The sequence below is a fragment of the Aphelocoma coerulescens genome, chromosome 2 (genome assembly GCF_041296385.1).
Source record: "Aphelocoma coerulescens isolate FSJ_1873_10779 chromosome 2, UR_Acoe_1.0, whole genome shotgun sequence".
NCBI classification, from domain to species: Eukaryota; Metazoa; Chordata; class Aves; order Passeriformes; family Corvidae; genus Aphelocoma; species Aphelocoma coerulescens.
This window is the reverse complement of record NC_091015.1, coordinates 15,160,416-15,182,305: the sequence shown is the minus strand read 5'-3', so window position 1 is coordinate 15,182,305 and position 21,890 is coordinate 15,160,416. Positions and strand designations below refer to the sequence as shown.

General features: G+C 39.5%; 1 protein-coding gene across 14 annotated transcripts in view; it reads left to right on the top strand.

Annotated features, from left to right (window-relative positions):
* SVIL (supervillin) overlaps positions 1-21,890 on the top strand; it is a 100,984-nt gene that overhangs the window by 44,099 nt on the left and 34,995 nt on the right. For 2 of the 14 annotated variants that reach the window (XM_069006547.1, XM_069006540.1), the window contains exons 4-17: positions 2,114-2,171; positions 2,295-2,446; positions 2,861-3,530; positions 8,600-8,683; positions 10,667-11,554; positions 11,887-12,057; positions 12,685-12,719; positions 13,787-13,848; positions 14,220-14,359; positions 15,117-15,212; positions 16,473-16,725; positions 18,213-18,236; positions 19,258-19,729; positions 21,286-21,502. In XM_069006547.1, coding sequence (XP_068862648.1) covers positions 2,114-2,171; positions 2,295-2,446; positions 2,861-3,530; positions 8,600-8,683; positions 10,667-11,554; positions 11,887-12,057; positions 12,685-12,719; positions 13,787-13,848; positions 14,220-14,359; positions 15,117-15,212; positions 16,473-16,725; positions 18,213-18,236; positions 19,258-19,729; positions 21,286-21,502 — 3,322 coding nt within the window. Of the gene's footprint in view, positions 1-2,113; positions 2,172-2,294; positions 2,447-2,860; positions 3,531-8,599; positions 8,684-10,666; positions 11,555-11,886; positions 12,058-12,684; positions 12,720-13,786; positions 13,849-14,219; positions 14,360-15,116; positions 15,213-16,472; positions 16,726-18,212; positions 18,237-19,257; positions 19,814-21,285; positions 21,503-21,890 lie in introns of all 14 variants that reach the window. The other 12 variants (XM_069006553.1, XM_069006550.1, XM_069006541.1 and 9 more) reach the window with 11 other exon arrangements.

The following is a 21,890-nucleotide window of genomic DNA, read 5'->3' as shown; positions in this document are numbered from 1 at the left end:
CAGCATAGAGTAGTCCCATGCTATTTTTGTCCCTTGTTCTTTGGGAAGGTGTTGGGAGACATTTTTCATGAGACCAGTGCTCTTTTTAGGACTGCAAAGTGGTAGTAGAATCTCTGGAACTTCAGCTAGCATGTAGCAAGAGAGTGTTGAGCTAATGCTTTGGGAGTTCTTTGGATGTTCCACATTTCTGGTATGTGGATAACTTATAGTCAAGTTTCCTTTTCTGGGAGTGGGGGGAAAGAAGACTTTTGCTAATAAATGAAGCTGTAAAAGAGCTGTTCTCTGATGATGGTTTTGGTGACTGCATAAATTGCTGACTAGGGGAAAAAAAGGATCAGGACTTGGATGGAATGTGCTGATGGAACTCTGAGCTCTGGAGGCCTTTGACTTGTCTGAAGACAGACAATTATGGGTTTTGTTTTGACAATGTTATGTATACATAGCCAACAGATAGAACAGAAAAACTATAATGGTTAGTGGAACATAATTAAACAGAAGTAGATTTGGGGAGGTGAGAGCAAAACGTTTCTGAGAAATCATTTCCTTTGGTGTGGATCTGAAGTGTAGTCTGGTTTCAAATGGGTAAGTTCTCTGTTTATTACAGTTCCACGGCTACCACAGCTTGAGTAGACAGGGCAACCGTGGAAACTGCTCATGCATTGAGTGAAAAGTCTGTGAAAACACAACATAAAGGCTCATCTTTGCTTTGGTGTTGGTTCAGGATCAGAATGTGTTCATTCTTGCTGATCCCACACATTTTATCTGTAGTCCTACTTTTAGGCTTTTCAGCATGTAATGTTGATATGACAGTCAATGTCAATAGTATCTATGAGGTATGAGCACTGGTAATGAGTACAGCAAACTTCCTGGATGAGTCAGCTGAGCTGGAACCCTGACCAAGCCATGCATGTTAAGTTCTTCCAGTAGACGGAAGGGAGAAAAGGTGCATCTGACCTTTAAAACGGTGGTGTTTCAATTTTGTTTATCTTCTAAGTATCTAGAGCAATGAAGTCTGGTGGCAAAGTAAAAATGCTGATAGGTTTAGCTCTGCAGTGGAACAGTGTCTGCTAGACACTCCTCAATCATCAGGTGTTTCTGATGGCAATCTCTGGCCAATTTAGCAGGTGTGGACTTTGGCTTGCTTTAACTTTTGGTCCCTGAGTCAACAGGGTTAGAAGCCCAGAGGTGTGTTGGTCAGAATAGGTGCACACAGCTTTCAGCACTACATGATTGCAAAGGCACAGGGGGGTGTGTGGATGTGCATGTCTGTGTGCTAGGCACACCCCCACCCCAGTCTACTGCTTCCCTTGACAGCCTGGATGGTTTCTCCTCATGGTGGTAAGAAGTCACACCGCACTTGTTTGTGTAGCACTCACTGCTCCAGTGTGGTTTGCGCGTGCACATATGTGTGTATATATAGGGATTACTTCATCTATCGTGCCTCCTCCTGGTTCACTACTATTTTGTGGACTGTGGCAGCTGTCTGCTAGCACTTAACACCAGCAAAGAGTTCAGGGGAAGAGAAGGAAAGTATGTCCAATTAAAACTAAAAGGGAAAGTTAGCAAAATAGAAAGTGATTAACCATGCAGGAATATCATGAAGGTGCACAGTAATTTTCACTTCAGCATGAGTTACTGGGATTCTTGGGATTTGATCAATATAAGGGTGTGGAGGAAACGAAGGAATAGGGGTCACTGCTGCTCTTTAAACATAGTCCCTGACCTTTGAGCAGACAGGATAAGCAGAATTTCCCTACTACCTGGTTTTGAAATGGGTTTCTAGAGCATGTAAGCTTGACCTCAGCTAATCAAAATACAACTTGTCCAGTATATACTAGATCTTGAAAACCACTAGGATGGCATAGCAGATTTGGAATTAGCCTGGAAATACATGGAGGGGAGGACTACTTGGTGGTCACACCTATGTGCCTAATGCACTTTTGACAGCCCAACCTTAATAAACTGGTAAAACAGGAGGAAAATTCTCATTTCCTGACAAAAGCTATTTCAAACCTCTGAGCTTTATTTGACTGTTCCTTCTTATTCTAAATCATTTTAGCAAGTTTCTGAAACTTATTATCCTATAAACTACATAATCTTTTTGTTGTCTCAGTTTCAGAATTAAGAAAACTCTTTGAACCAAACAGCCGAGATTTTTTGGAAATGAAAAGGTAAAAGAAAAAAGTCTTTGGCCTGTAAAACAAAACACGCAGCTTGTTTTGTTACCTCCTCTTAGAAACTCTCCCCTCGAATCTTCAAGGTGCCTGTTTTCATATTTTTCACATATTTTTCAGAAAAGAAAGAATAGCTAGGCGCTTAGAGGGAATTGAAAATGATACACAACCTATGCTTCTACAAAACTGCCCAGGATCAGTCACACACCGTTTACTAGAGGAAGATACACCAAGATATATGCGTGCAACTGACCCATACAGCCCCCACTTAGGTAAGTAGCACGTGTCACTCAGTCTTGCACTGCTGAATTACTTCATGTTTGCTTCACTACCAGTTATGCAGCACCTAGAGAAGACTTCTACGGAAGAGCTGTGTCAGGCTGTTTGTTCTTTTTTAATTTGCCTTTTAAGTCTCTAGTTGTCTTATTTGAGAAAGTTGATTATTCTTACTGCTTTAAAATAACCATTTGATTTGAGAAATATTACTTATTAAAGAATTATTACTAATACATTTTTCTTAATTGTTTGTATGTGCTTTTGGAGACCACAATGCAAAAATATAATGTGTCTATGCAGTCACTTTGATTTGTAAGAAAATGGGAAGCTTGTAGTTCACTCAGTTTGAGTGGTGGGTGGGGTACTTGGAGTTTTGGGAAGGACTTGCTCATATATTGTACTTTTGACAGGAAGATCAAATGAAGAGGAGGAAACTTCAGATTCTTCTGTAGAGAAACAACCCAGATCATCCAGATACCGAGCAGAAATCACAGGAGGTAATACAGAGCCCTTGTACAGTACAGCAAACATGGATGTCCAGGAACTAGAATCAAAAGCAGAGAGAATAGCTAGGTACAAGGCAGAGAGGCGGCGCCAGCTGGCAGAAAAGTATGGATTATCTCTTGATTCTGATTTGGATTCTGACTACTCATCCAGATATACACGGGCAAGGAAAGATCCCGACAGCGTGGAAAGAAAGGGAGGGAAAAGTGAAAGGCAAGATGATGAAAACAAGGACTATGGCACTCTCTATTTGTCCAGGACTGAGACAAAGGCATCAAAGAGTGGGATTTCTGATTCCAAAGAGTACTCCAGCCACGAAGATAAAGGTGACCTCTCAAATGAAAAGAGTGGTAGAAAAGCAGATGATGACAGTGCCATTAGACAGGCTTCTGACCCTTCAGCAACCTTGGATAGTTCTGTCTCCCTTTCACTTTCTGGACGAGAATCTTCCTGCTATAACGAAGTGCCAATATCACCAAAGCAAACCCCCCGAGAGTCCCTCCCTTCACCAAAGCGGGCAGCCTCACCGACCCACTTGCAGAATGACCAGCCCTTGCACAGTAACAGCAGACAAAGGTAAGCAAGATTTTTAATTTTTGTTTTGCTGTAGATTCCTTTCTCTTAATCAGCTTCTGCATCAGTGTCTACAGTATTAATGAGAATGTATTTATTACCCTTGAAGAATGTATTTAGTTGCTTTGGATGTCTCAAGCTGGATTAGTTGGGTTTATTGTATCACAGTGTGTTTCTGATAAAGGAAGTGGATATGTATTTCTTTAATTAGCTGTGTCCTTGGTTTCGCTTTGTATTTATAGAATTTTTACTAAAATTAGGCCCTTTGCAGGGAGGACACAAACTAGAAATTGAAGGAGTTATGGTTCTAAATCTCCTTGCGGTTTTTGGTTTTTTAATAACCTGTTAGAGTGAGTCTTTAACCTTTTTTCTTCTATATCTTGTAATTGTTTGCTGGGAGCTTCCAAGTAGAGGCAAGCTGTTTCTCAGTGAAGATTTGAATATCTTTGTGATTGCTTCTGCCAAAATTTAATTTTTCAGGCTTAAAAGCTGAAGAGTGCCTTGGGTCAGTTGAAATAATAGCTGATTTGTTTTCCTGATGCAAAAGTGTAAAAAACACTTTTGAACTGTGCTAGTCAATCTTTCAGATAATGTCAGGCTTATCTGTGCATGAAGAGGCAGAGGAGAGAGTTAAAATTCCATGCTGAATTGTGTCAGATTTGACAAATTTACTCCAGTAATAGGGTAAACAGATTCTTCCAAAAGGAAAAACAATTAGTTTTCACTAATTTTACATTATAATTTCACAGTGTGGTATAGAAACTGTCAAATTCTTATAGTGACTGAAAATAATGCATGACTAAGAATTTTTTAAAAGTATGATTTTCTCTAAGTGTGAGTCTTTAATTTCTTGGTAGGTGGATAGATAGAAAATAATAACTTGTAAAAATGTAAGTTTAAATGTTGCAATTAAAAATTATGTAAATGAGAACTTAATTTTAAACATATCTGTATAATGCTGAGCAGTGTTGACTGTTCTTAAGAAACTGAGGTAACTGGTATAAACTCAACCATTTACTCTTTCAACAGAGCACAAGAGCTCTCAATTCCCAGGTGTAAGAAATCAGGAAAAGCAGGAAAGACGCCAGCATGGATTATTAAAGAAGCAAATGCACAGTCAGTGAGCAGAGACAGTTGTTTTGGGAAGAATATAGGGACACTGCCCAGTTGTGTAGAGATGGGGTTAGGAAGGCCAAGGTGAAGCTGGAGCTGAACTTGGCAATGGATGCAAAGCATAGCAAGGACTTCTGTGGGTATGTTAGCTGGAAATGGAAGGTCAGAGCAAAACTGGTAACAATGGACGAGGAGAAGGCCCAACTTTTTTGCCTCAGTCTTCTGTGGCAACCTCTCTTTCCACACCTCATGAGTGAGTGGGCAGCAGGATTGTGACTGGGGAAGCAAAGTCCCTCCCACTATAAGAAAAGATCATGTTTGTGATTATCTGAGGAAACGGAACAAAATTAAGTCTGTAGGACCCAGTTAGATTTATCCCAGAGTCCCAAGGGAATTGGCTGGTATATCTCCATGATATCTGAGCAGTCAGGTGAAGTCCCAAGTGACTGGAAAAAGGGAAACATTGCACCCATCTTTAAAAAGGGGAGAAAGGAGGGTACTGGAAATTGCTGCCCTGTCAGCCTCACCTCTGTGCCTGGGAAGATCATGGAACAGATCCTCTCAGAAGCTATGCTAAGGTACATGGAGGACAGGGAGGTGATTCGAGACAGCCAGCATGGCTTCACCAAGGCAAGTCCTGCCTGACCAACCTAGTGGCCTTCTGTGGTTGAGTGACTACATCACTGGACAAGGGAAGGGCTATGGGTGTCTCTGTCTGTGCTCCTGCCAGGCCTTCGAGCCAGTCCCCCACAACATCCTTCTCTGTAAATTGAAGAGATATGGACAGACTGTTCGGTAGAGGAGGAATTGGTTGGACAGTTGCATCCAGGGAGCAGTGGTCCACAGCTCAGAGTCCTGATGGACAAGTGGTGTCCCTTAAGGGTCTGTATGGGGACCAGGGTTGTTTAATGTCTTCGTCAATGACACAAGGGGGTTGAGTGCACCCTTAACAACTTTGCAGATGACACCAAGCTGAGTGGTGCAGTAGACACTCCTGAAGGATGGGATATTATCCAGAGGGACGTGGACAAGCTCAAGAAGTGGGCTCATGGGAGTCTCATGAGAGGTTTGGTAAGGCCAAGTGCAAAGTCCTGCACCTGGGCTGGGGCAAGCCCCAGTACCAGTACAGGGTGGGGGTTGAAGGGATTGAGAGCAGCTCTGCCAAGAACTTTGGGGAACTGGTGGATGAGAGGCTGGACATGAGATGGCAGTGTGCATTTGCAGCCCAGAAAGCCAAATGTGTCCTGGGCCACATCAAAAGGACCGTGTCAGCAGGTCAAGAGTGGTGATTCTGCTCTCTCTGCTACTCTGCTCTCATGACATCCCACCTGGAATACTGCATCTGTAGCTCTGTAATCCTCAGCACAGAAAAGATACAGACTGTTGGAGCAAGTCTAGAGGAGAGCCACAAAAATAATCAGAAGCATGGAGCACCTCTCCTGTGAGGAAAGGCTGAGAGAGCTGGGGTTGTTCAGCTTGGAAAAGAGAAGGCTCCAGGGAGACCTGATTTCAGCCTTTCAGTGCTGCAGAAGGTGATTATAAGGCTGGGACAGACTTTTTAATAGGGACATTTCTCCTTTCCAATAGGACAAGGAGGAATGGTTTTAAGCTAAAAGAGGGTAGATTGATACTAGATATAAGGAAGAAATTTTTTACAAGAAGGATGGTAAAGCCCTGGCATAGGCTGTCTAGAGAGGAGGTGCATGCCCCATCCCTGGACGCATTCAGGGTGATGTTGGATGGGACTCTGAGCAACCTGATGTCAGTGAAGATGTCTCTGCTTATTGCAGGGGGATTGGACTAAATGACCTTTAAAGGTCCCATCCAACTCAAACTATTCTGTGATTCTATAAATAAGCAATAATATCATACAAATTGCTAACTGCGTTATCTCTAATTTCATATTCTTTCTGGATGAGGCTTGGGTCAATATTTGCATAAAACAGATTTCCCATAATTGCTGTCTCTCTATCTTTTGAAGGAAACCATCTGTACCCACCAAGATGTGGTGTAGTACTTAAAGCAACTAAGAGCTTAAATTTAGGGTTTGGTCTCTTGTTGGATACACATGTAGGCAGTAGGTGGTACTTTAAAGGCCAAGTTGCCAAGAGTCCATTCTTTAACAGCCCTGACACCTTCAGTGACAGTGTGTGCTCAGTGGTATGATATTCAGAGATGTAAGAATAACCTCTCTGAAACTCTTGTCCTTGATCTTGAGTGGTAAAGAAGTTATTGTGTCCATGCAGTCAGTTTTAAAGTTAGTGTGGTGGTCTTCTGTAAAGCTATTTGCACAAGAGAAATAAAGGCTAACTCCACTTTTTCAGGTGACTGCTGTTCTGAAGTCAGTTCCACATTATATACAGACTACAAAATTGGTTTTGTTAAATTTAAATTTCCTGAGTTTAAATTGGAAAATAAATGCATCTTGCTTTGGAATATATGTGAAAGCTTTTTTGCCTTCAGTACTAAGAAGATTTAATAATTAATCCAGTTACCTATCACTGAGAAGGTATCATTTGACATTGCCTGCATTTGGCTCCTGAAATGGCTGATTAAATTCAAAACGTGGCTTGCATTCTTCTGATTGCACTCTTCAAGGGATGAATGATCAAGTACAAATAATTGCTGCTTGGGCCATGCCCACTATAAAAATGGGCCAAAGTACACATTAAGAGAGAAGGAAGTTCCCATGCTTCAAAGCAATTCCAGCTAGCAGCTTCTAGTCAGCTTCTTTGAAAGGGCTTTACCTCCTATTTGGTCAGTTCCATTAGGGATTCAAAAACGTTTGGAAAAAGAGAAGGCGTTTCAACCGTTGGTGTTGGTCGTTGTTCTAACATAGATGTGGATTCAATGACAATGGTAGGTGAGTTCTCAAATTCAAACTTATTTCTGTCAAATACACTGTTATCTTCAGAACAGTTGATTTTACTGTTCCCAACTATTTTTCTTAAAAGACTAGCTAAGAAAAACTGAAATATATGACCTGGAGCTTAATTGGGGATTTTTATCCCAAATGGCTCTTCGGCAATGGAAAGAGCTCTTTCAGATGTAGCTATAAGTAATGGAAAGCATCCTGGATGCTCGTCACCTCCAGGGAGTGAGTTTGTAAATGTTAATGTGGCAGGACAGCCTGTGCTTACAAGGTTAAAAGTATTTGATGTCTTCTGCCGTTGCTGGGGAATTGTAGGTGAAGGTGAACATTAGGAAAGTATTTGAGAAACTGGATGTAGGAAGTCTGCAAACTCCCTTTCCTGCAGTGCTGCAGGACTTTTAAAAGTTCTTCTTTCTTTTTATGCTTTCAACTCCAAAATGTAAACAGAGTAAAGTCAGGCAAGACTAAATTAGGGGTCACTTTGTTTCTTAAGTTTTTCCTTTGCCAAGTCACCCAGTGACACAGTGTGTTTGACTTGTGCTAACCAGGTGGGCATTGCTGAAGCTTTGCAATAAGGGGTTACAAGAGGAGAGAGGGGTTCTAGATGCTTCTGAGAATTTCTGAGGAAATATGATGTAGCCATGTGAATTTTTCACTTCATTAAATTCCTATTACTGCTTTGTTTTGGTCGCAGCAGTCTTTACCATTTCAAATCACAAATTAAAGGAATGGCTTTAACAACTTTTTCAGATGTCCTTACACAAACTGACATGCAATGGCAAATGCAAAAATAAGGTTGTGTAGTTGCTTTCACTTCTCAACCTTTGTACAATGTGCACTTGGTAAAGTTACCTCTGCAGAATCTTTAACATTTAGAATACTTTGTATATGTTTGTGGGATTATATAATAGTTTCTGTCACAGTTTATCACCTTTACATTCAATTAGTGTGCATTGCTTTTTTTTCTAGAACAGTCCTCTGCAATTGAGTAATCAGAAATAAAAAGCAGTGGGGAGGGGAGATTGGGAGAAATAATGGGAGCATGTGCTGAGATCTCAGAAATTACCTGAAGTTCTGTTTTCTGTAGTAGTGCAGGGAAAGCAAAACCTGAATGGTTTCTTCAGAAAGATTCGGAAGGGGACACACCTTCACTTATCAGCTGGCCCTCCAGGTATCATAAAACATAGCTGTGTGGCTAACAATCAGACTACAAACCTCCCCTTTCTTTCCCTTTACTCTCTTCATTTAACACTTGCCCTTAATTTTCCTTTAACAGCAGCAAGTAAGAAAGTGGGGGGTTTTTTGTGGATAAACAGCTGTTGAAACTTTTCTGAAGCATCTGCTTTTATTCTAACCAACAACCAATTGGTATTTTGATGAAGAAGTACAAAGGCCCCAAGCTTCTTCCACAGCTACTGTCATTCTGGCTTCCACAAGATTTCATAACTTCTTACTTTATCTCATTTTGTACTCTGCAAACCAGCATATTTTTAGGCTGTACACCATTCCATCTTAGCATTCCCTACAATTAACTCCTTGAATTCCAACAGAGATGGTACAAAAGAAGTAAAAAAATAATTACATGGAAAAGTAAACCAAAATCTTGATCAGAGCTACAGGCAGCTGCTTTCTCCTGGTTTGATAACACATACAGTGAGCCCACCATGAAAAGCTTTGCAAGAAGACTTTTTTTCATGTTCCTAATTGAAGTAATTCTTATAACCCAGTACTAACATCAGTGTGGAGAGTGCTTGGTACATGTAGTTCAAATGCTTCTTCAGACTTAACATACTTAATGTGCTTAAGCAACTTTGAGAAGTTTCCCTGATAAGTGCCTAAATCTTCAAGAAGCACTGAAATATTAGAAAGATTGGTGTTTCAAATAACTTCAGATATCCTGAATTTTTCTCTCAGATAATTTGCCCTTTTTTTCCTAAATCTTTGTTTGTTTTTTTTTATTTAATTATGTAAACTCCAAAACATCTGTTGGTAGCAAGCCTGGAATTGCACATACTTTGAGCTGATTGCTTACTTTCAAACAGAGAGCTAGTCTCCTAGCTTGAGTCTCTCTCTTTTCTCAGAATTAAAATAATTTTTTTATACCCATTTGGGAGGAGAGGAAGTACAGGGCTTTCATTTTTAATACTGTGCATTATCTACAGACGCTTGCCCTGTAAGCTGTCTGAGCCTCGGCGAGGCTTTGAAAGTGCTTTACCTGCAGTGACAGCCCCAGAGCAAAGGCTGCCCCTGGCTGCACGTGCTTGTCTCCCACTGTGCTGCCGTGTATTCAGTTTAGAAAGGTTAAATAGGAATGTTTTTTTGCATGGATGTTGCACGTGTCCAGAGGTGTTTCTAGAAAACACACTGAAGTAAGGTAACTTTTGGGAACAGTCCTGCAAGTTTTGCATGTTAGAATGTAACGAAACATTTTAAAACAGAACACCTGTTCTGGTTTTTAAATGCCTTTTTCCCTGCAAGGTCTCTGAGGAGCAACAGCCATGCCAAAGTTTGGCTTTCGGGTTTAGCATTTGCCCTTTCAACATTTTTTCTCACTTACTGAAACAGGTTACACTACATGTGACATTTCAGATGTCTTAAATGATACACAAAAACTCAAGTAAACCAGTCTCTGGCAAAACATCTGACAGGCTAGATGGAGATAACATGTTTTTTCATTCCTTTCTCCAATGCAACAACATCTTGGTATAACGTAAGCTTCCCAGTGTTTAGACATCTTCAAATATCTGACTGCATACACAGCTGCCAGTAGAATTTGCAATTTCAGGCAGAACCCAACACTCTGATAATATAAAAAGCAGTTTTGATCATCTTGTTTGTTTGAGACTATGGGTATGTGCTGTTTGGCAAATGCAATTGCAAGCTCAGGAGAACATGCTGTATGTTCTCAGAGCTTGCACAGTTACCTTCTCAGGAGTCATGCATGTCCAAGGCCTGTGAATCACTTGACTGTTTTTGAGCAGTGTTACTGCTAAGACTCAGGGGGAGGAAGGGGTTGCATCATAAGATTGCTTTCTTTGATGTATTGTTTTTTATTTTACTACCGTGTTGCTTTCTGTACCCACAGTAGGTGTCTGTGTTCCTTTCCAGATTGGGTATTGCTGTTCACAGCTTTAATCCTTTTTCTTTCTTAAAGAGTAAAAGTTAGAGAGAAATTGGTGAAAGAGGAAAGTGCTCGTGGAAGCCCTGAACTTGTCACAGACACAGTATCTCAGAGAAAATCCCATCCAGTGCCAGCCCACTACATACCTCTTCAGACAGAAACGTCTGCCTTTGATAGGGTTATAAATCAGCCTGTCAGTTCCGTCCGCCAACCAATCCATGGCTATATTCAGCCTGCTGGCATTGCTCACACAGCTCAGCTGATGGCAGCAGAAGAACCAGCAAACACCTCTGCTGGCAGCCTCCTCCCACCAGACAGTGTAAGCCTCGTAACAAAATCCTCAGCAGCCACTGCATCAGAGAGTGAAAAGAAAGAAGCACCTGGTTATGGAGCAAAACCTGGTGAAGAAGATTCCTTGGAGGGTGAGCAGGCTTCCAAAGGCAGAAGACCAATTCTTCCATCTGAGATTCGCAAGCAAGGGAAGAACCATGAAGGCTTCTTTGGAGGAGGAGAATTGGAGACCTCTGTGGGGAGTTCCTCCTTTGCAAGCAAGCCAAAAGTTAACTCAGAAGTTCAGAGGGAGCTGGAATGCAATAAGAGGCAGGCCCCTGAGCAGCAGTTTAAGACCCCTGAGAACATAGAAAGGAGTGAAGCTGTTATGTACATACAGAGCGGATCTGTATTGCAGCCTGACAAGGCAAAGGCTCCTGTTTGGAAAGTGTCAACAACAAAGCATAAGGTCCTGACTCGCTCCATGTCTGACTATACTGTGACTTCTAAGCTAGAAGCTTTTAAAAGTAAGGAGAGCATGGAAGCAAATCCACCAAACGGTGAGATTGGCATGGTTGACACAAAAGTCTCTGTTGCCCAGCTCCGTAATGTCTTTCTGGAGACTGCTAATGCCAACAAGAAAACAGAACTGTAGGTGACATTTCACTCGTATTTTCGTGTGAAACTTGCACGTCCTTGGCAAAATTACACCCACTCAACAGCAGTTGTTGTTCGGCACTTAAAGCACACAGCTTAGCTCTCACCAGTGTGTACTGGAGGCTGAGATGGTTTGAATCCCGCTTTTGTGCTTCTGCTTGCTAGTGCAGGTTGTGATGTGGGGTAGCTGGAATGTGTTCGTCTGCGCATGGTGCCGGAGGAGCATGCAGAGTGATCTCTGGGGAGTTGTTGAGATGCTGACATCTATGCTTTACTTCTCTCTCCTATTTTCTTTCCTATGCGCTCTCTATCGTGCGATTTGAAAGTGAATCTCGGTTTGAGATGTCAACAGCAGGTAGTACTGTGTCTGCCAGTGGGGACCGTGAAAGAGGGCCACGAAAGGCGAGGCGCTATTTTACTCCTGGTGAAAATAGAAAGACTTCTGAGAGATTTAAAACTCAACCTATAACATCAGCAGAACGAAAGGAGACAGATAGGTAGGCACGTACGTAGCTCTGTGTAGCATTCTGGTGCAGGTAGATTATTAACAAGCTTGTGAAAAGATTTGTTCATGTATTAGCATAAACATTTTGCAAGGTTATTGTTTCTCTTTAAAAACAATCAAATATTTATTATAGCTTCTTATAAAATGAAACCCAAAACACCCCCCAACAAAACAAATCTGTTGCAAATTCCTCCCATTTGAAATAGTGAACAATGAACCATCCTAAAGTACTGTAGCTGTCTGGTTCCAATGCTAAATGCTTTTGGTTTTATATAAAGGGTTTCCTTTCCATCTAATCTGCTTTATCATTTACTCTCTTTGTAAACCACCAAAGCTACCTATTTTATGTTAAAAGAGCTGGTAGCAAATCTTAAACTTTTATTTTCTGCAAGATGAACTAGAAATAATTTTCCTTTACTGTATTTAAGTTTGGCTGCAATTGCTTGCCTTTATGCTTTATTAAAGGATGTTCCTAAGTGGACACTGCTGAAACCTGAAAAACAGATAAATTCTCCCACTCTTAAGACTTTGAGGTCCTGCTACTTCAGATTGAATTTGAATTTCATTTTTGATGTCTTCTTTCCAGCTAACTTTTTTCTGTTTGATAATTTTTCACTAGGTCAATTTTGTGTGCAGAAATACCAACTGCTGACGGTATGTTACTGTTTTCTAAGGAAGAAATGAGATCTAATATGTTTTATTTTGTTTCAACTGAAAAACTGTTTGGTGATGCAAACAAAATCCACTTGAAAGTATTTTTACCTATGATACAGTTGAAGTACCCCTTTTCCTTGGGCCACATCTACTACAGACTTGATTTCCAACTCATTTAAGTCCAAACGTCTGTCTGTGGATACCAGACTTCAAATGGGAGTCAAGCAGAGAATGGCTTGAAACTTTTCAATATAGTTGGGGTTGGGTTTTTTCCTAATTTAGACAATAAATAATCTAGTTGTTGGGAAAAAAATGCATCATTGATCAGTTTTAATCACTGGTCTAGGACTTAGAATTTTAAAAAAGCCTTTAGTATAATGTGAAACTGATGTTGCTAATTTGTTTTTGGCTATGGAAGTTGCAAAATTCAGGTTATTAAATTACAGGATTCAGTCTGCCATCTTGCTTCTCTTTCCCTCATGTCACCCTTGGCAAGCCTGGCACAAATTAAGTAGGTAATCTCATGAGTAGCTATATTTAGATTTAATGCTTTATGCTATTTGAAAGCTGATATTCCTTGCAGCTCTGAGATGCTGGCTCTTGGATCTGGAGGATGCTGATTTCAGCTCCTGAGGATACCAATTTAACCTCTGAGAAATGGGGACAAAAGGTGGTAATCAGAATGGTCAGCTAGTAGAAAATAGATGTTCAATACTGTTCATTGACCCTTAAGGCAGTCTTTATTTTCTTAGTTCATGTGTTTTCATAGACTGATGCAATAAGTTTGATTATTCATAAAAGGTTGTTTTGATAGCTTGAAAGGACTTGAACTGTCCTGAAGACAAGTCTTTTGTTTGCAAATCATGTCAAGAATTTTCATTTGATGCAATACATGTAAAAACAAGTCAAGTTTACACAACTGGGTTCACAGTAAGTTTTTTGTTAAATGTGAGGAACAGCCAGCTTATTTGCTGATTTGTAATCATTCATTTTAAAGAAAACATTACTCTTAATACGAGCTTGATTCATTATGTTCAGCCTCCTTTTCTTTTCCCCCCTTTGTGTAGATGAAGAAAAATTGGATGATCGAGCCAAACTAAGCGTAGCTGCAAAGAGACTGCTTTTTAGAGTGAGTATTACATTTTCTAAATAGAAAGCTGAATTAAACATTTCATATACAAGATGCTGAAGGAACCCAAATTGCATTAGAATGAACTATAATGCAGTTAACCAAGTCCAAGCTACATAAATTTTGTTTTTTGCTTCATTCCCTACCTACACAGTAGACCTGTTGCTCTAAAGCCTTCTTTAAGAATGTCGTTTAGAGAGAGTGTGTAGTTAGTTTTAACTCTGTGGTGCATACTCTGAAATTGCATCCTACTTCTAATTCAGAGGTGGGCATTTGGGAGCTTCACTGCTCCACATTCAGGAAAGCTAAGAAGAAAGTATTGTTTCAGAACTTTTCTTCCATAGTTTTAATTATGACATATGTCCTCTTAGGAAATGGAAAAATCATTGGAAATGAAGAATATTCCCAAACCACCTACAAGAAGTTCGGCAGTGGAGAGAAGGCTGCGGCGTTTGCAGGACAGATCTCACACACAGCCCATTACCAGTGAGGAGGTGGTCATTGCAGCCACGTAAGTCTTGTGCATATGTTGGCTCCAGCTTCAGCTGCTGCTTTCAAATCTGGGAATAAGCTCCATATCTGTGGTGTTTATAACTTTGTAGCAAGGAAAACATTTATTGCTAAAGGCCTTGAGAGCCACAGGGGAAACTATATTGGAATTAATTTTTAAATGTAGAGGGACTAGTAAAGCCTAACTTGTATGAACTGTCATTTGGCAGGAAGTTTAGGAACCTGTGGATTAGGTAAATGACATTAATCACAGCATTGTTTCATAACTCAAATGAAAAAGATAGTTTGTGCTGAGGGAAATCTGCACGATTTCTTATGGAATGTGTATGTATTGGGGAAAACCTTTTACACTCTGAAATCTCAAAGGTGCTTTTTGGAAATGCTTTTCTTGCACTCTGCTCATATATCATGACATTTTCCTGAAAAAGGGAAAATAATTTTGGGGGGAAATTAAACAAAGGTGAATGAATGTTCACCTAATGGTCACCTGAAAGGTAGCTTACTTTATGGGTTATGAATAACTTCAAGAGACAGCCTGTTTGGTCCTCTAGGATTTTAGTTCTTTCAAAGTATTTGGAATTATTTTGCAAATGTCACAGCAGATAACTCAGTTAATTGAAAATCATTGCTGTTTGGTTTTTTTTTCTGTTTTGGTTTGGTTTGGTCTTTTCTGTAGTTAACACTTAATGTATTGCTTTTCTTAATGCTTTTTTCTTCTCTCTCCCTGTGAATTTTCCCTCCTTGGCAATTCTTTAAAGTGAAACTACCCCTGCTTCACGTTCTGTGAATACCCACACAGTAGTGACAAGAGTACCTAGTCCCACTGTAGTTAAGAGCACTGTACAACCTACCAGGTACTGGGGGGGTAAACATGCATGTTACATGGAGCACAAGATTCCTCAATAGCAGATGCATCTTTAAAGCCTTGAATGCCTTTTCAATGTGTCAAGTCAATACTTGTTTCAAGAGTATTTAAAACATTCGTCAACTTCATTTATGTTTGCATGATAAAGCAATGCAGCTTTTTTTTTTGTCAAGCATCCATTTTCAGGACCCTTCTAACCACACTTACCTATTGTAGAAGCATATTCTTCTTGTGAAAGAAATTAATTTGCATGTGAGCAAACCCAGCAGAACCCTCTTTGCTCTTGTAATTTTTTTTGTATGGTAGTATCATCCTAAGATGAAAATAGCACAGCTGAGTGCTTGATATCACAAGGAGTACATGTCCTTTGTCTGTCTCTACATATATATTTTTTAGCTTGCAAAATTAAAGGAAATATAAGAAATTGCACCACCTATAGGTAAAGTTGCAGAATACTGTTTGCTTGTTCTGAATGAAAGAATTTTAGCAGAGACCATGACAGAAAAAAGAATAATTAGAGAATACTGCTAATTCCGTAAATGTGGAAGAAGTTGAACAATAAAATCTTTTATTGTAAAGGTGAATAAAATACATTATTGTAGAGACAAATGCAGTTACAGCTTTTATGAATTAATATGTCTGCCTTCAGCATTGGTCAAACAATCTTCAAAGTCAATGGACTGTGTTTCAAAACTATTTTTTGTTGTTGATTTATCCCAGATAATTCAAAACAAAAGACAGCCTGAATTCTGTTCCACTTCAGATTATAAGAGGCATTGCAATTTGTTCTAACTTAAAAGCAGCACTAACTTGGAGTTTAAGTCTGTCTTTTAAATGTCTTTATCATATGTGGTCCACAAATTGCTTTCAATAAAATTGAACTTTATATAAATTGTACTGTAGGACCTGTGTATGTTCTACAGCAGGCATCCTAAATGTCTCTCCATAGCTCTGTACTCTGTATAAAGAGATTGTCTGTAAAATCTCTCTTCAATCTTGAATTCCCTTTTAAAAAAACATTGTGTCCTAATCAAATGAATTCGTGAATGAAAATGTAACTTTTTTTTTAAATCTTCAGCTGTCGAATTAGAATTCATCATGCCAATGTTGAACCACTGCATACCCACTCAGGCTGCTATATTACATTGGCTATTGTGCTTCACGTGCAGATCTTCTGCTTCTATCAGGTTGAGATTTTAAAACTGCACAATGGCTTCTTCAAAACTAATTTCCAGTTCTGCTTCTTCAGCTTGCAGGCATCAGCACACCAAAAAATTTTAGCTAAAGAGGAGATAAGAGCAGCCAAAGAGGCGATGGGGCAAGATCAGTCTGAGGAACCAGATTCTTCCACCTTAAGTTTGGCAGAAAAGATGGCTTTGTTTAACAAACTGTCTCAGCCAGTGTCCAGGGCCATCTCCACAAGGAATCGGGGAGATATGAGGCACAGGAGAATGAATGCTCGTTACCAGACCCAGCCAGTCACTCTTGGAGAGGTTGAGCAGGTAAGTGCCATCATAACTGTTCTGCATTTCTTTTTATTGGAGAAAACAGCTTCAGTGTAAGATACCATAAAGGCTGGCCTTTCCTTTGCTCTGAGCTACACACAGAGGAGAAAGTTTGTGAGGAAGCAGCCTTCTGACATTGAGGAACAACATTCCCTAAAGTGTTCAAAATTTTTGGTATGATTTTCTTCTTTTTTTAAGTAATTCAAGAGTGTATCGACTTCCTGCCTGGTGCAAGTTGTACCTTTCACAGTGTGTGTCATTTCCACTAGAGTATTACATGTCTTCTAAAAGTAAATTCCTGATCAAAGAGGTAAAAACCTGACATGCATCATTTTGCTTCAGGTGTATTTTCAGCAAATTTTGAAGCTTTGTCATGTGCAATTTTCAGGCTTTTTCCTGAAAGCACAATATATTTCCATTATTAGTTAGGACATATTCTGTCATTTTCCTCTGGGAGGAGGCATTGATTTTTATCTGTATTTTTTTTCCCTAAAAGCAGAAATACTTTTGAAATTCAGGAAGTCAAAGAGAAATTATTTAATGTGTGCAGTGAAATTTGGCTTCCTGTTCTGGAATACTTCATCTGATTGGAACTGCAAAGGAATGCCTTTTTAGTGAAGCCTGAGCATGAGGTGGCCCCAAAGTGGTCTTTTAGAGCTGTTCACAATAGCAGAAGCAGCAGTCCCTTCGCATTACAGCTTTAAAAGAAATCACTTTAACAGTGAAGCACAACTCCTATGCATGTCATATTTCTAGGGGTTTGGATAAATTTGAGTGTTAGAAAGTCCCTACCCTTTTCTGTCTATGTATTTCTTTCATTATTATACATTTTCCATATTTTACAGTAACAGAATAGTGAGAAAGCAGGGTTTCTCTAAACATATTGGTGCAAAGCTCTACAGATTATAATTGTACTTTATGCCTACTTCACTTACACACGAAGTAATAATAAATGCTTGACAGATTTATTTAAGCAAGATTTCCAGACCTTACATAGTCCTTTTTCCATTCACTTTCCATGTGCCAATCACTGTCACAGCCTGGCCTCTTTAATGATTGTGTCACTAACTTGTTTGGGGGCTGGGAAGGTTATGAACAGAAAAGGGCTGAAGCAGATGGGGAAGAAGTGACAATCGTATTACTTTGTGAGACTTGGAGAGCAAACACGCTTTTCAAGCAAGGAAAATCAGAGGAAGCATGTTGTGTCATCTCTTTCTGAACCTAGCAAATGAAATCAGAGTTGACTCTGAAACAAGCTCAGTGGGAGTGTGTCTTCAAAAAGACTTTCTGTAGTGAACTGTTCATTTGGAGTATTGGGGGCTTTTGAGATGCAGGTATGGTTTTTCTGGGAAGAACCAAAAGAGAGCTATCAAAATAGATAACTAGAGGTTATATTCCCAAAATGCACATTTGAAAATGTAAATATCTTGTAAATAAAACTGAATTCACTTTTCTGATCTCCTCTAAATTTCTAATTCTGATAGATGCAATGGAAAAAAAATAAACTGGTAACTATTTTCTTAATCTTTCTTTGGAATCTTTGGGCTAACATAGTAGTCTTTGCTCTGCTGTCCAGTTTGTTTAATGAATGGCTGCGTTGTCAAAGTTTTATGGAACCTGCATGTGCATTTTAAGTTCTGAGCTGATTTCCTCCTACTGGTGTGATCTTGTCTATTCTTTTGCACACTGTTCACTAGCTCTGCAGTTTAAAAAAACAACAAAAAAACCCCCTCCCCAGATGTGTATGAGGCATGTTTGTCACTCTCTTTGATAGCCTTTGTCTCCTTTGGAGAAGGAAAGCTTTGCATTTCAAAAAAAAAAAAAAAAGCATCTTAACTGTATCTAGGAAAATTTTACAAAATTATTATGTTAGAAGAGTAGAGAAGATAATCGTTCCACCATGGGGACTGGCAAAACAAATTTGGAAGTATTTTTAATATGCTTCTTAGGCTCAAATACTTTGCTCATGACAGGCAATGTTTATATTTGAAAAAGTCCTGCGTGAAGGTGATTTATGTGGCAGGAGCATCAGGAATGTCTGCCCTGGGTTAGGACAGCATGGAACAGTCTCTCCCTGGCACTGAGCGGGCACCAGGGCTGGGAGCTGCAGAGCTGTGCCAAAACTAATGTGTCCTGCTGAGATGCAGAGTTGATGAGCCTGGTGGGCACATTGCATGTCATCCAGCTTCTGGAAGCTGAACTAATGCCTTCCCCCAATGCTGCAGGTCCTGAGCCCTGACACAACGTCATGTTGCATGTTCCCCACACACCCCTTGTTACTAAAGATGTTGCTGTTCACATGCAGTGGTTTTTACCTTTGGTGGAATAACCCATCTGCAGAAAAATTACAGGGGCATTGTTGTTTTCCTTATCTGTTTCTAGTCTATACCGATAGAGTACAATATTTACATGAAAACATACCTTTGAAGGACTGATGGGATTTGACTGGTTTTTGGAATTGGTAATTTCAGAGCTTGTGAGTCCTATTTGGGTTTTCTGGGTTTGTTTTTTCATTTTTTTTCTTCATAGGTACAAAATGAAAGTGGAAAGATCGCTCCGCTGTCTACTGCAGTTGCAACATCGATTTCAGCGATGGCCTCTGCCCTTGCTCCGCTGTACGGGGACCTGCCCGGGAAGCCAGGCACTGATGGAAGTGTGAGTGCTGCCACGAGGTTCCACCCTGCAGCAGAAAACTTGGACTCATCAGGAAAACGCACTCAGAAGTCAGAACAGTGGCAGCCCTCAGTGGAAGGACTAGAAAGCAGAAGAGCATCAAAGAAACATGAAGAAGAAAGAAAGAGGTTTCTAGCACATGAAGCTAATGAAATTAAAAAGTACAGCTCCTTTGAGGAAGAAACCACACATCCTGTTCCTGAAAAAACAGGAGGCCACCATAAAGAGACAGCATACAGCTTCCTGAGGAAGGGCAGCTTGGAGCTGTTTAGTTCACAAGCACTTTTTCAGCCTCTTGAACAGAAGGAAATTGATACTGGCATGCAAGGTAAATGGGAAGTCAAAAAAGGCCAGTCCTTTGAAGAAAAGATGGATTCGAAAAGTGTTATGAAAAGCAAGACTTGGCAAAGAGGTGTGGTAATTACTTGCTGTTGGTGTGGTCTCAGTCAGCAAATGGTGCTTCAAGCTTTATCAAGGATGGTTATGTTTTCTTTTTATAACAGTGCTTAGAAGTAGAGAAATATCTGTGAAGTTTTACAAATATATTGTATTTTTTATTCTTTCAATTTTTCAGTCTTTAAAGATGGCTCAGTTTTATTCAGATTTATTTACTTTGAAAGAAGTGGTATTATATGCTGAAGCTAAGATTTATTCTCTCCTTTTTTTGCCCTTGCCCCTGCCCTCCAAAATTCTAAACAAACTAAACTTGCTGCTCTGGGTCAGTTATCTGACCTTAATTTTTGCCTTGTTGTGCATACATAGTTCTGAATTACCTACGTATGTGCATACATAACTAGTAGTGGATAATTTTCAGATAATTAATTTTTCAAAACTAATATTATTTTCTCCTTAATGTGGTGATGAAATAAAAACCAGTAAATTCTCAGAGCAATTACATTTTTATATGCACAGCATAATTTAAACTTAATAAATAAACTTGCCCATCTTTAAATACTTTGGAAACAAACAGTGAATTTGGTCATTGCAAAAGTCCTTCTATTCTGTTGAATGTAGAAGTCCCCCAAAGACAAATGTTGTATTACTTTTCTGTTTTATTTTGATGGGTAACAGGATCACAGTACCCTGTAGCAACAAAAGCATTTTTGTGTTCATCCTGTGAAGTTAATTTATTTTGAATTAAATGGTCTTCACACAGGCATAGAGAGGAAGGTACAGTTCTGCCTGTATTCCTCTAAAGCAGTATCCATTCTATCTAATTAGCCTTTGATGACTGCAGAGGAGATGGAGACTGGGATCTAATAGGAGCAGTCATGTATCAGAGGGGTGTTGTGTTTATAAAATTTCAAAAATAAAAATGAAGATCGCTTTTATTTCTTTAAGAATATCTGTAATGGTGCATTTATCTTTTATCAAGGCAGTTTTTCCTGTGGTTTAATTGCTGCTTGAAAAAACAAACCCAAAAGCCCCCGACATGCCTCTAGAAAATAATACCTCTATTAAGCTATTAAATGTCTTCCTAGTGTGCTACTCAAGCATTAAACTGCTTTACCAAATAGTAAATTTCTTGTTTAAATTTTGTCTGCTTCTCTTCCCCCGCTCTTTGTTCCCTGTCACTTTCATCTGTTTGTTTTCCTGTTGCTGTGATGATGGGAGCAGCAGTTTGTGCCTCATCCATGTGAAGTTCAGAATTGTGTATTGAACATGATATTCTGTGGCTTCATGTGAACATCAGTCAAATGGCTAGTCCCAGCAGCAAGTAATACTGCACAACTAATCTTTGTACTCTAGCTCAGCCTGAAGTTTTTCCCTGTTAGAATAGTATATGATGTGAATGTTTAAAATACAGATTTGCTTCTTCAGTGTTAGCAATGTAAAGTGTCTTAGAGAATAGAACTAATTCAGCACTTCTCTTTTGAATGGCAGACCATGCTGAGCCTTCTTCTGAACTCACCAGCACATCAGCCATGAGGACAGTTTCACAAACTGCAGCTGCGGCATCCTGTAGACTGCAGGAGCTCTCTGAACAATTGGAAGGCAAATTTTATAAGAATTCCTGTGAGATGTTTTCCATGGGAGAGAGCAAAGCACAAACAGCTGAGGATGTCCTTGATTCCAGCAAAACTATGTCAATTAAGGAAAGGTACTTAAATTTCTCCTTCTTTTTTTTTAGTGATCCCTATAAATACAGTTATTATATTGATGATGGTATAAAAAGAAGCTTTAAAACTGTTTCTGAAAAAGCTAAGTAGTGATTATTAGGCTTTATTGTTACTAACAGCAGAAACATGCAGCTAATCTGCCTGACATGCTTATAAAGCAGATGAATGAGAATTACCATTCAAGAGAACATAATAACCTGATTTTGAAAGAGCCACCTGAATAATCAACGAGTATTTCAGAAAATTAAAGTTGTAAAAAATACATGTTCTAATTACCTTTATACCCATATACTCAATATACTTCTCCAGGTTCTGCTTTCAGTTACAACAGGTATAATGGGATTCTGGTTTATTTTAGTAACCATTTTT